Source organism: Herpailurus yagouaroundi, unplaced genomic scaffold, assembly GCF_014898765.1.
Source record: "Herpailurus yagouaroundi ecotype Mexico unplaced genomic scaffold, PumYag 215, whole genome shotgun sequence".
Taxonomy (NCBI): Eukaryota; Metazoa; Chordata; class Mammalia; order Carnivora; family Felidae; genus Herpailurus; species Herpailurus yagouaroundi.
This window is the reverse complement of record NW_024412446.1, coordinates 5,752,538-5,766,593: the sequence shown is the minus strand read 5'-3', so window position 1 is coordinate 5,766,593 and position 14,056 is coordinate 5,752,538. Positions and strand designations below refer to the sequence as shown.

Here is a 14,056-nt window from a genome sequence, read left to right as displayed (position 1 = left end):
GTGTATCAACGTAAACAGAAGACACTTACAAGGCAATGCACACGGTATGCGCCGCAAGTATCTATGTGCACATCCGTCTGCAAATGCAGAGGATAAAAACCCTGGGAGGACATACAGCAAACCGTTAAGAAGAATTAACCAGATCCGAGAGCTGGCATTAGGGGTGTGGGTTTTTTTCTTTTGTTCATCAGTGTTTTCTTTCTCACACTGAACACAGATCATTACGTGTATTCGGAAATATTTTTTACAAAGTGGAAAGCTAGGGGACAGAGTGCTTCTCAGAAGGATTAGTCAGAAAGAATAAGGCAGGTGTCCATTAAAAAAATTATGAGCAAGTTGATCTCTAGGCAGCTTCTCGTTTCTCAGAGGGACACCGACACAGACCTGGTTGCATCAGAGTTTGTTGACAGAGGCCTCATCTTTGAGGATGTGCCGAGCTGCATGTTAGGGAAGCAGCCCCAAGCTCAAGTTCGGAGGCTGCACGGCCTGGAGTGGGCCACCAGCCATCGGGAACTGAGCCACCGAATAACCACCCCCAGGCTGCCCTTTTCTGTTACTGCCGCCTCCTTGGCCTCAGCAGCCAGGATCCTGCCCCGAATTCCCACCAGGGCTGCTAGAGGCGGCTGCAAGGTTCAGGACATAGTTCTGAAGACCAGTGCACCCCAGTTCGGTCACCTACTCATGGAGTCCTCTCCATCCCTTGGGGCCACAGGGTCTTCATTTGCAAAATGAGGATAAGGTTCTTGTGAGAGTTAAACAGGGCAACATAGGCCGGGGGACCTACCAGCGTGCAAGACACAGAACAGGTGAACACGAAGAAAGTGTGAGTCCCACAACCGCCCTCACTGTGCCCGAAGGCCATTCCCATAACCCCAAAGGCACCTACGCGGCTTTCTCTTCGGAACTGAATGTGAGAGAAGATTCCGAGCCATCTATTCTGAAAAGATGTATACTTTTTATTTTTTTTTTATTTTTATTTTGTAATGTTTATTTATTTTTGAGAGAGACAGCACACAAGCAGAAAAGGGGCAGAGCGAGGGAGACGCAGAATCCGAAGCAGGCTCCAGGCTCCGAGCTGTCAGCACAGAGCCCGACATGGGGCTCGAACTCATGAGCCATGAGATCATGACCTGAGCCGAAAGAGGACACTTAACCGACTGAGCCACCCAGGTGCCCCAAAAGATGTATACTCTTTAAAAAGCACAGCTTAGAGAGACTTGGTGGCAGGTTCTGCTACATCCCCCCACCACCACAGACACGGCCAAGGGCCAAGGCCTTCGCAGTCTCTCTCCCGGCCACAGCCAGCAGGCGGGGAGGGAATACCTGCGGTGGGGAGTGCAGCCCCCTGGACATGGGGCCAACCCAGAGGGGAAGGAGGCATTCCGTTGTCCCCAGGCAGCATACCAGCAGCCCTCTGGCACTCACACTAACTTGGGCCGAGGCTGCAATGAGGCCTTCCTCCAGCACCACCCGCCCCTCCCCAGCGTCCTCTCCGGGGCAGGACACAGCAGCTTTCTTGGCGAGAAAGGAGTAAAGAGGAGGAGACACGCAGGACCCTCTCCGGGCCACCACGGAGGAATGTGGGTGGCAAGTTCCAGCAGGGATAAAGCTGCCAAGGCAAAAGCAGACACCAAAGGGGGCAGTGCCCCATCTCTGCATCCCCTCGGGGACGGCTGGAGTTAAAACCTCCAGCGGGAGTTTGGAGCCATGGCAATGGAGCAGAAGGAGAGATGCCCCCACTCTGAAGCGACGGCCGGTGGGGAAAGGGAAACCAGCTCGCGCTCTCAGTTCTGCCAGGGACATAACGTGGGACACCAGGACTGTGGGAATAGTTCCCACCAAAACAGAAGGCTAGACTGGCCAACCCATTCTGGCACATTCCCCATCCCTGAGTACTTGGCAAGCCACGCTCCTGGAGTCACTACGGTTCACCTGCCTGGTTCCCCGTTAGAATTCAAGTTTCCCCAAAGACCAGGAAGGCATCCCGAGTACCTCAGAATCCTTGCCAGGGGGGCTGCAGCTAGCCCAGCAGGCAAACGAATAATGATGGAAGTTGAGTGAATGGATGTTCATGCAAGCCTGGAGGGCCTGATGTTGAGGGGGGGGTGGTGGCAGGGGCAGATAAGGGACCATGGGGCCTGGAGCTCCACACAGCAGGGTTCTGACCTCCGTCACAATCAAGCTGGGCAAAAGGCAAGCCCTGCTGACCTTCCGAGTGGCACCTCCTGGCCCCAGGGCAACTCAGAGACTGTACCTACCACAGCTCCCCAAGGTCCCCTCCTGGGCAAGTCCCATGGGCAAGGTCCACGGGGCCTTCTTCCTCCAGATCAGCTTGCATAGGAAGGAATTTCTCTCTATAAGAGCATAAGGTAGAGGGGGCGGGGCACCTGGTCGGTTCGGGTCATGATCTCGTAGTTCATGGTTCAAGCCCCGCATCAGGTTCTGTGCTGACAGCTCGGAGCTTGGAGCCTGCTTCAGATTCTGTGTCTCCCTCTCTCTCTGCCCCTCCCCGGCTCGTGCTCTGTCTGTCTCTCAAAAGTTAATAAACATTACCAAAAAAAATGTTTTTTAAAAGAGCACAAGGTGGAGAGACTCGGTATGCCTTGGCCTGTTCTGGAAAGTACTAGCAGGCCGACAGAAAAGGGCAATGTTACGATGCCACTAAACGTGAACCTGCACGAGGCACTGTTTTCTCCCCAGAGCTCAGCACAGACTCGGCCCACAAAGCATGAATAAATGAGGGAATGACCTGGCATGGGGCTCCAGGCCCAGCTGTGAGGCCAGCCAGGTGTCCCTGTGTGAGCCCATGTGGGAACGAGAACATTCCGTCCTGCCTGGGTGGAGTTCTCAGACCCCCTAGGAGGGTCTGCTGGAGGCAGGGCACGGGGCTCTTCTAGGATGAAGGAGCCTCACAACTTTGTTTACAAATTCAGGCTCTGAGTTCTAGATTCTGTCACCCTCCCTCCCCATCTAGAGAGAAAAAATTGTATGGTGAAGGTTGGTGGATTTCCGGGAAATATGAGGAGCCTGAGAAGGTTCCAGCACACTTGCCGGCAGGTAGGAGGCAAACATTGAACCCCGGCTCCTTGCACTCTTTTGAATCCAAACTGGACCACTACACAGAGAAAAAGTCATCACAGGGGCAGCCAGACGCGTTGCGCCCGCCCCACCCCCCCGCAACCCCGCACACCATCATGACCTGTGATCTGGGGCACCAGCAGCTGCGCCCAGGTCAGGGGCTTCCGGGGGCATCCCACGTGCTGCTTCTCCCAGCGAGTGCTTATTGGATGAAGGCCAGGGGTGCCTGGATGGCTCCGTCGGTTAAGCGTCCGACTTCAGCTCAGGTCGTGAACTCGCAGTCCTTGAGTTCGAGCCCCACAACGGGCTCTGTGCTGACAGCTCAGAGCCCGGAGCTTGCTTCGGATTGTGTCTCCTTCTCTCTCTGCCCCTCCCCCACTCATGCTCTGTCTCTCTCACTCTCAAAAATGAATAAATGTTAAAAAAAAATTTTTTTTTAATGAAGGCCAGACTGGGCTGGGGTTCCTAAGATTCTGGGAGAAGTCTGGCGCAGTTGCATAAGCCAAGACCTCTGGGGAACCCCTTTCTTCAAAAGCCCGGAATCCAGTGTTGCAAAGCATTCTCTCTAGGGGCCCTGGCCTGGAATATGATGGGAGAGGAGCCTGCAGAACAGAAAAGAAAGCCAGAGCGGACAGCTGGACCACTGTCCTGCCTCCCTCACTACATGCTGGCGGGATGGTCTCCTGGCCCGTGTCACCCACCTCTAGGAGACAAGAGCCAGCTGTAGAGAAGTACCTTCCCCTAAAGGTGGCCTGTGGCAATGAATGCCACTGGACCCTCACCAGGGAAAGTTTACAGGCAGAATCTTTCAGTGGTAGGACACAAACTTATAGGCTCACAGCACTGCAGGTTTATGCCATCTTATCCCCATTTTACAGATGGGAAAGTTGAGGTTCAGAAGTCATGGGACAGACACTCCTCCCCACCCCAGACCTGAATTCAAAGCTGTCCGCCACACTGTCCCCATCAGCAGAATTCTTTCACTAATACACTTCCCCCCTATTTTATCAGTTTCGTAAATCTGGATTTTACAACTGTTTTTTAAACAGAGGCATGTGCAACAAACGTTTGGTTCAACCCAACAGAGGCCCCTTCACCAAACCACAGAATGTAGAGCCTTGTCAAGGGCCTACAGAGATCCACCCCAACCTCCCTGTGCAGGTTAGGAGGCTGAGGCCTCCAGGGCAAAGAGATTCATTCAAATTAGCTGGAGGCAGCTTTAGGGAGCCAGTTCCTGAGGTCTCAATTCCCATTCCCAAGAAACAAACCAGGTCCTGCCTTTTCTAAGAGTAGGGTGAACCCAAATCCCACACCACAATGGAGAGAACAGGGAGCTGGGTATTGGTTCCTGTTTACAACGCAAATTTCCTTTGGGTGGGTTTTCTGGCTGTCAGAGGCCATCACCCAATAAACACGCAGGAGGGAGGCCACTGACACACAGCTCACAGACCTAAATAGCGATGCTTGGGGGTGTCACGATGCCGTATCTTTGTTAAAATGAATGACTCTGGAAATCAGGGTATCTAGAGGGCAAAGTACCATTTCCAGAGAATGAACAATACACAGTCCTCCTGTATCTACTCCAGGAACCAGGAGCTCTTCAGAGCAACATGGGGACAAGCCGAGAGGGGTCAACACAGAGAACGTTCTCTCCTCTCGATAACATAGCAGTCCAAGCAGACACATGCTGCAGGACGATGATCCCGCCTCCCACAACGAAGCCACACAGGCCCCCTATTGTGTCAGTTCAAACACCGAACTTTGCTGGGCAAACACATTCGGCTGTGTTCAAGAAGAGACCAGTTTCCCTCACCCCGTGGAAAACAGCAGCATGCATGCAAGAAGGGACAGCTTGGGGGCAGGGGGCTGTTGGTGTTGGTTGGTTTTTAAAGCAAAGCCCCGCTCAGTACTGCTAGAGCAACTGTAATGAAAATAATAATAGCCAGCACTCACGAGATGCTCCCAACGTCCCTGGTTTTGTATGTAGCTTTGGAGGAAACAAAACTGCAGGAGAGAAGTCACCCTCGAACATTGTGGATCAAACAGGGATTCGGGCTGCTGATTGGCCTATGACAGCTGGCAGAGGCAGTTTGCAATAAAGGGCTGGGGAGGGGGCTGTTAGGTTGAGAAATTAAGGTTCTCCCACGACAAAACATCCCCACATCGGCAGAAGGCCAGATGTGCTGACGCAAGGTGGAAAGAAGCCACTTCAAGTTGGGGTAGCAATTAAGTGGTCCCTGGAATTTTACGGCCTTTCCAGTGTCAGGACAAAAGCTAGTTGGGAATGCACTAGTTTCCCTCTATTGTGTATGGGGGAGGGGGAGACCCCCCCCACCTTCTGAGAACCCAACCACCCTTTTGACTTGTTCTTCCAAATCCTTCTAATACTGCACGTCCTGGCTATCATTTGAGGGAGGAGGGCCGGCAGATCTTATTTCTTCTTTACACTGGAGACTCTCTCCCCCAGAACCCTTTAAATAGTGTCATCTTCCTACCAAAGGCCTGGTGCCCCAGCATAAACCTTCCTAAACCAAAATCCAGTGTCTGAGGAGGACTGGGAGAGTCGGGGGGTAATTATATTTTGAGCAGTGAAATGCTGTGGCTGTGCGAAAGGAAAGCATCAAATGCCTGAGCAATAAATATGCAGTTTCAGCAAACACGTTTTGAAAAGAGGCAGACAAAAATCCTGGAGGAAAGGAAAGAAAGGAACAAGCAGGGAGTCTGGGGCGTGAGAGAAAGAGAATGGCGGGCCTGTGATCACACTTCGGGGGGGGGATCCCCCCCCCTCCCCGTCACCCCGGCCCACGGCTGCTCGCCTCAGTCACACAGGGAAAAGTCCAGCGTGTGACTCAGTGGGAGAATGAGTCCTGCGGCCCCGCAAACTGGGCGGGGGCGGAGATGGGGAGGCAGGGGATGCCCGCGCGCAGCCCACCCCGCCCACGGGCTCCTCGAGCCTCCACCCCAGTTCCCACTCCGCCCCTCCCCCCAAATCCCGCCCAAGGTGACGGGCTGGTCCTGGGTCCCCAAGCTGCCGCAACAGCGACTGGAGGAGGGAGAGGAAGCCTCAAAGGGGCGACACCGGCTCCAGGATGCATCTGGGAAGGAGTGCCCTGGGGCATCGAGGGAGGTGCCGGGGCCGCTCCCCGGGCCGCGCGGCCCCCTTACCTCCAGGGTCCGGATCTCCTGCTGGGTGAGGTCGTTGGACACGGCGCACTTGGTGCGCAGCCCGCGCAGGCTGCCGATGGAGATGTCGATGAGCTTCTGGAGCTGCCCGCACTGCTGCAGCGCCCGACTGGCCGCGGCCCCGGGGCCCCCGTCCGCGGCCGCCGCGTCCCCCCCGCCGCGGCCCTCCTTCTTCTCTCCCATCGCCGCCGCGCGCAGCGCCGCTCTATCCATGCCTCGGCATCGGGGCCGCGGGGTGGGCGAGGCGGGGAGCCCGGGGGCGCGGGCGCCTCGGGAGGGAATCCGCGCGCGGGGAGGGCCGGACGAAGAGCGCCCCTCGGCGCAGCCGGAGCCCGGACGCTAGGACTGCCGGCCGCCAAGCCCGCCGCTCCCGCCCGCCCAGCCGCGGCTGCAAAGCGAAAGCCGCGGCGACCCGACGGCTGCGGCTCCCGAAGCTTTTAAGTGGCAGCGGGGGCCGGGTCAGGGCAGCTGGGCATGCTGGGACTTGTAGTCCGCGCCGCGCACCTGCCGCTCGGCCCGCGCCCTCGGGGCCCGCGTCCGCGCCCAGCACCGGCGGTCCAGGCCTTCCCCTTGGCGACGGGCTCCGGCAGTGCGGGAGCGCCCCGCCTCCTCGCTCCGGGAGGGGCCGCTGCGCACCAGCTCCTCCCTCCGGCGCCCAGAGCGGGGAGGGGGTGGGGGGTGGGGGTGGGCTCATCTCCCCGCCCCCTCCACTCCTGCCTCCAGCCTGGGGGCTTCCCACGACCCCCGGATGGGGCGGGGCAGGGGCCGTTAGCCCCTGGGTGGGAGGAGGGTGCGCTTCCTGCAATTCTGCGGCAGAGCCTAACCCTGGAAGGTGGGGACAGTGGAGGTTCCAGAATTTCTATGTTGGTTTAGGGGCCGCCATCTAGTGGGAAGGGGCCTAAAGTACTTGTCCTCTGGCTGGTTCGCGGAGCATTGACTCTCGATTGTCTATGCCAAAGGGGATGTTCGGGCATGGAGAAAGACGTCAGAGCTTTCTTCAGGATCGTATTTACCCATCAAAATAAGCATCCCATCCCTCCGCCACCCCTACCCAGCAGGCCAGTCCAGACGCTTGGGGTGGCACATTGATTTGTCACTTGAAGCGCTCTAGAACAGACAGCCTGGGTTCAAATTCACACTCTACCTAGCTGTGACAGCTGAGCTGTGAGCTCCCCCTCTGACCGTCTTGAGCTTTCTAATTAATAAAAATGGGTGATAACAGTATCTATTTTCTAGGGTTCATATAAAGAATGAGTTAATGTGTGGACCTAAAGTGATTACTGACACGTGTAATCACTGGATAAATGCTAGTAATTGTTACTGACCAACCTCAGATTTCCTGACCATGGCCCCAGATGCCAGCAGTGGCACGGGCACAATACCGCTACTGGCCTGTGTGTGCAGGGCCTTTCTATCTTCTTTGCCTCTTAACTCGGCATTCAAGCCGCAACCCATGCCCCCACTCTCCCCTCCCACCTCCTGCCGCTTCACTTGCGCCCTGTTACTTGGCTAAACTGAAACGCCGGGACTCTTAATCAAAAGCGCACCATCTATACTTCCAACATCTGCTAACTAGAAGAAATAGCTCTCAGAATGTAAGCGCCTTGGCTGCAGAAGTGGCTGAATAATTTATCTTTGTTTCCTCTTCCTAGAGCCAAATACAACGCAGGGCCCACAGTAGGAGCTCAATGAAGTTGTGCGACCCATTTCATGAATTCTTTGGGCACATCCTATGCTGAGTTTCTCCTATCTTTCAGGCCATTTCAGGGAAATTGGGACTTTCGTTGTGTGTCTGTCTCTCTCCCCCTCCGCCCCCCCCCCCCCCCTTTTTATGAAGAAGGAGAATTGAACAGGAGATAGTGTCTAAACATTGTATTCCTACCTGAAGTCTACACACAGTAGTGGGTGGCAACTTATATTAAACCTTCCTTGGGGCATCTGGGTGGCTCAGTCGGTTAAGTGTCCGACGTCAGCTCAGGTCATGATCTGGTGGATCTTGAGTTCCAGCCCTGTCTTGCGCTCTGTGCTAACAGCTCAGAGCCCGGAGCCTGCTTCGGATTCTGTCTCCCTCTCTCTCTGCTCTTCCCCCACTCATGCTCTGTCTCTCTCTCCTTCAAAGATAAATAAACATTTAAGAAAATTTTTAAATCTTCCTTTAATGTCATTTGAAATTTCAAAACTAAAACACAAAACTATAACTTTAAAATGTGCTTTTGCAAACTAACCCCTCTTGTGAAGATTTTCTGAAACACAAGGGGCTTCCTCCCTAACTCTTGACCCTTCCCACTAAGAGTCACTACTCCATTCCTTACTTAATTTAAAACAGGACCCTCAGTTCTGTGTCTGTGAAGCCCCCAACCCTGTTACCTTAGCCCAGCCCACCGCCCCTGCAGGAATAGTTAACTGCCCGGATTGAAACTGTGTAACCGTTATTCAAACTGTGAATCAGAATCTCCTGCAGGGCTTGTGAACAGGCAGAGCGAGGGACCCCACATTCAGGGCTTCTGGTTCAGTGGCTGGAGAATTTGCATTTTCTAACAAGTTCTGGGTGAGGCTGATGCTGTGGGGTCTGGGAGCCTGAACTTTAAAAAGGTTGGTGTAGGAGTGCCTGGGTGGCTCAGTTGGTAAAGCACCCTGATCTGATCGTCATGATTCGGCTTATGTCATGACCTCTCCGTTCCTGAGTTCGAGCCTTGGGTTCGAGCCCCACATCCAGCTCTGTGCTAACAGCTCAGACCCTGGAACTTGTTCAGGTTGTGTCTCCCTCTCTCTCTGCCCCTCCCCCGTGAGCATAAGCTCTCTGTCAAAAATAAAATAAACATTACAAGAAATAATAAAATAAAAAATAAAAAGGTTGGTGCAAAGGAAGGTCAGCGGGCCCAGGGAGCTATCTCAAGGGACCGTCCATTGTGTGTCCTGGGTGGCTCAGAATCTCTGTCTGTTCAGCAGCTGGAGCAGCCAGGCTTGAGTGAATGACTCACTTCTAACTCAATTCACAAGAGGTTTCCTGGTAAGTGCCTATTTATGCATTTACATCAAGCTGTAATTGCCACTGGGGCCTGGTTGACACATCCCCCCCCCGGCCCCCCCCCCCCCAGGGGCATGTTATGTGGGAAGCTGTATCCTGAGAAGGGTAACTGCCAGCCTGGCAGCGGTGTGAGGGTTGGAGACTGGACAAAGCCCTGTTCCCCGGCTTCTCTCCCACCAGGCTCCGTGTGGCCGGTCAGCCCCTCTTCTGTGGACACGGTCTGCCTTCTGACCTGCAAGCCACAGCGTTCCTCTCCTGCGTTACACCCCTGCCTCCCAGAGATGCAGAAAGCAAGGCTTTACAAATAATCCCTTCATTCATCCCTTTAACATTCAGAATTCCTCAAGTGTTGAGTCTTGTGGCAAGCCCTATTCTGGGCTCTGGGAAACAGGAGTGGGCAAAACAAAAACAAAACAAAAAATCCTTACCCTCCGGGAGTTTATATTCTGGTGAGCGAAGACAGACCATAAATAATTCAGTAGAATGCCCAGCATGGCTGGTGGTAACAGGTGCAAGGGCACAGGAAAGAGCAGGCCAAGGGACAGGGAGCGTGGCGTTTACAACCTTCCCCGGAGCTGTTTCAGGGAGTGGGGTTCTCCGTCTTGTCTCCGAACCCTGAGCAAGCCTTCTCTTATCTCAGAGTCTTTCTCCTCATTTGCAAGATGGAGGGCACGCGTCGTGAGCAGGAACCGAGAACATCCTGCAAAGTGATGGTCGCAGAGTCCTTACTCTCGATGTATTTATTCATATTTATTGGTGAAATACTGCATCGCAGGCCCTGTTTCAAGCACCTTCGGTGACTCAACTAATGTTACTTAGTTTCCTTCCTCACCCTCCCGAGTGAGTCTCTCCTGGTTCGGTGAATTCATCCATTACGTGGTGATTCTTGGGCGGAACTTCATCTCCAGACTCTTGAGACTTTTTCTGTGGCATCCTCAGGACAAGAGGGTTCTCTCCTTCCTTCCGCCCTCCCCTCTGCCTCGGGCACCTGCATTGCTGGCGCGTGAAGCCTTCGAAGCTTGCACAGCGCTGCTGCGAGCATCTCGGCACCACAGCAGCCGCGCAGGAACGTTGGTGCCTAGACCCAGAAAACACGAGAAGGGCACCTGCCGTGTGCTAGCCTCTGGGATAGGCCAAGGGAAGGAAACCATGTCCTTATTCACGTGGAGCAAACCTGAGCATGGAGACAAGAAGTTAAATATACACCCAGAGTAAATTCAATGAAGGTTAAGTGTTGTGAAGGGAGAGAAGTTTATAGCTGATAGCAAGTCCCCAGGGTATGGGGTGCTTCTTCAGCTGAAGTGGTCAGAGAAGTACTCTATGACTGATCTTGAATTAAGATCTAAAGAAAGAGAAGGAACAAGCCATGTGGAGCTCCAGGGAGAAGGCATTCTAGGCAGCGGGAACATCACGTGCAAATGCCCTGCGGCAGGAGCAACTCAGCTTGCTCCAGGAATAGCATGAAGGCCAGTGTGGCTACAGCACAGGGAGAGAAGAGCAGGGGTTGCAGAGAACGGAGGATTTCTGGAAAGGGGCCCGATGAAGTAGGACTTGGGCAGGAAGTTTGGATTTTTCTCTAAGTCTTTGTTACTCCTGAATGTAGTCCAAGATTCCCGCGTCGCCCGGGGGGCTCCTTAGAAATGCAAGGTCTCCGGCCCTGCCCCGGATCAGCTGAATCACAGCCTGGATTTTTAGCAAGATCCCCACGTGACTTGAACGTACGTTGAAGTTTTAGAAGCACAGCTCTCTAAGTACATTGAAAGAAAGCCACATTCCTGACAATTTTAAGTGTCCTAAAGATCTTTCTGGCCACCACATGAAGAGTGGAGGTTAGAAAGGTGGGGCAAAAGCAGGGCCACTGGTTTTCAGACTGCTTGCAGGGCCCAAGTGAGATCACAGGAGCAGGAGCAACCACTCGGGGGTGAGGAGGAGACAGAGGAAATAGAGTGGATGCCCGACAGCCAATGGGTTGACTGTGGAAGGAGGAAAGACATGATTTGGGCCATCTTGGCCTCTGCTCCTCCAAAGAGACTGCAGGGCACGGTCAGAAGCACCCTACCTACCCTGTGGTCAGGTGTAGCCACGCCTCCCCTCCCCTCCCCACCTCCACCCCCAGCATCACCACAGGACTGACAGGTCACATGTTTAGGGGCAGTACAGGAGAAGCTTTGGTTTCCTGGATTTCCTCTTCAGTTACATTATCCAGGAAATGCATGGAGTCGCCCTGGGGAGACGAACCCTATTATCTGTTACCTGTGCTCATTCATTCATTCATTCATTCATCCATTCATCAACTATGCACTGAGCCCCCGATATGTGCTTGGCATTGTGCTAGACTCTGGGAACAGAGCAGTAAATGATACATCACTTTATAGTTTATGAAAAGACTTTTGAAGTATGAATTCCTGAAACAAGGCCTACAAAACCCTTCATTCCCAGGCCCTGCTGAGTTGTCCAGGTTCATGTGCCACTCGAGGCTTTTTTTCAGTCAATGTCCCAATTTTAAGAATCTGATGAAAATAAAAAGCGTGTCTCCGGGAAAGAATGGGGCTGTGGACAAGCTTAGGAACCCTGCCTAGCTGTTGATCCTGACCACTTTTACTCAATACTCGTGGGTCACGCTGGGCAGTATCATGTCACGGTGACCTTGCTCAAGCTGTCACTTCTGCCTCCAGTCCTTCCTGTCCATCTCCCCTACACACATTTCCACTCATCCTGTGTGTAGATGGAGCTGACGTGCCCTTCACCCCCTCCCACAATAGAATCAATCTTTTCTTATTTTTTGACGGTGGGGGAGCAGAGAGGGAAAGCGAGAGGATCCCAAGCAGGCTCCACACCGTCAGTGCAGAGCCCGACGTGGGGCTGGAACTGACGACCCTCGAGATCACGACCTGAGCTGAAACCAAGAGTTGGATGATTAACCAACTGAGCCATCCAGGCGCCCTCCCCCTGCCCCAGAATCAATCTTTCTAACTCCCTCATGCCCACAGACCTTTGCACACACCACGTATTTTTGGTTCTTCCTTTGCCTGTTTCCCTGACTAGGTAATGAGCCTTCTTGGACTCAAATAGATCCTATATGACCTTGGGAAAGTGTTTCACCTCCCTGAGTTTATATTCCCTCATCAATAAAAATGAGTATAATAACCTCTCCCTCCAGGGTGGCTGGCTCAGTCAGTTAAGCGTCCAACTCTTGATTTCGGCTCCGCTCATGATCTCAGTCATGAGATCGAGCCCCGTGGAGTTGGGCATGGAGCCTGCTTAAGATCCTCTCTGTTTCTTACCCCTTCTGCCCCCCCCCCCACTCACACATCCCCATGCCTGAGCTCTCTCTTTCTCTCTCTGTCCCTCAAAATAAATAAATAGGGGCTCCTGGGTGGTTCAGTCAGTTGAGCGTCTGACATCGGCTCAGGTCGTGATCTCGTGGTCTGTGAGTTCGAGCCCCTGATCGCTGCTGTCAGCCTGTCGGTGCAGAGCCAGCTTTGGATCTTCTGTCTCCCTCTCTCTGCCCCTCTCCTGCTTGTGCTCTCCCACATAAATAAACATAAAATAAATAAATTAGATACATAAGTTAAATTAAATTAAGTGGATAGTCCTGGTGCACAATGTGTCTTTTAGTAAACAAATGACAGATTGCATTTTGTAGGCAAAGAAACCAGGGCCTCTCTCTGGAATATTGACCCCTGTGTGGCCTCAGGTGCTCCCTCTAGAAGAAATCCCCACCACCTGAGAAGTGTCCTCAGAACCCGCTCTGGGTCAGGTCACAAGAAGGAGCCAAGTTGAAAAAGGTCCTTCTCAGCCCTGAAACAGAAGTCACTCAAGTTGCCGAGTGCCTTTTCCGGCAACCCGGAAAAGAGAAACCCATCCACGGGAAGGCAGGAGGTGATGTGGGTATCATCTTCATTCCCATTTACCTCTTCCAAACCTTGAACTCTCCTCCGCTTTCTTTTAATTTTTTTTTTTAGGCTTATTTATTTTGAGAGAGAGAGAGAGAGAGAGAGAGAGAGAGAGAGCAAGTAGGGGAGGGGCAGGGAGAGAGAGGGAGAGAGAGAATCCCAAGCAGGCTCTGCACTGTCAGCACAGAGCCCAATGCAGGGCTCGAACCCGTGAACTGTGAGATCGTGACCAGAGTCCAAACCAAGAGTCAGATGCTTAACCAACTGAGCCACTCAGACAGCCCACCGCTCCCCTCCACTTTCGAATCCTTGCCCTTCCGAGGTCCCCAGGGCATGCTCCCTGTCCTCTGGGGTCTGGGACCAATCCCCTGCACACTTCAACTCTTCCACTGTGGGCTCCAGCTTCCGCCCCGTCCCCTGTGCCTCATCACAACCTCCTATCTGCTTTCAGTACCACCTTTCCCACTATCCCCTGCTCGTGGCCTTCCTTCCCTCCTTACCCTACACAGATTCCGCACTCCATCTTGACTGTTGCTCCCCAGCAGGCCCCCTCCATGAGCTCGTACTCTCTTTCCCCCATAGGAACCCGGCGAAGTCCCAGCCCTTGTAAAACCAACCCTCCACCTTCCCCAGGCCTGCGCCAGAGCAGCTGAGCGATATTGGAGAAAAACACAGCTCTGCTGACGGGTTGCCCTTTAAATTCGAGACCGCAAACCTCAAATTGGCACCTCTCACGCCTGGCAAGCCTACCAACCTTTCCTAGAAAGTTCCTTTTCGTATTCTCAGAGATGGCTATTTCGTGCTTTCTTCTGTCTCTACAAATTACCTTGCACTCCTCAGCTAATGTTCTTGGCTCATCCTTCATTGAGAA

General features: G+C 53.5%; 1 protein-coding gene across 7 annotated transcripts in view; it reads right to left on the bottom strand.

Moving 5' to 3' along the window:
- KSR1 (kinase suppressor of ras 1) overlaps positions 1-6,654 on the bottom strand; it is a 164,412-nt gene extending 157,758 nt beyond the window's left edge. For 2 of the 7 annotated variants that reach the window (XM_040455289.1, XM_040455295.1), the window contains exon 1: positions 6,244-6,653. In XM_040455289.1, coding sequence (XP_040311223.1) covers positions 6,244-6,474 — 231 coding nt within the window. In that variant the 5' untranslated portion in view covers positions 6,475-6,653. Of the gene's footprint in view, positions 1-6,243 lie in introns of all 7 variants that reach the window. The other 5 variants (XM_040455290.1, XM_040455294.1, XM_040455292.1 and 2 more) reach the window with 4 other exon arrangements.
- Positions 6,655-14,056: the final 7,402 nt, after the last annotated feature.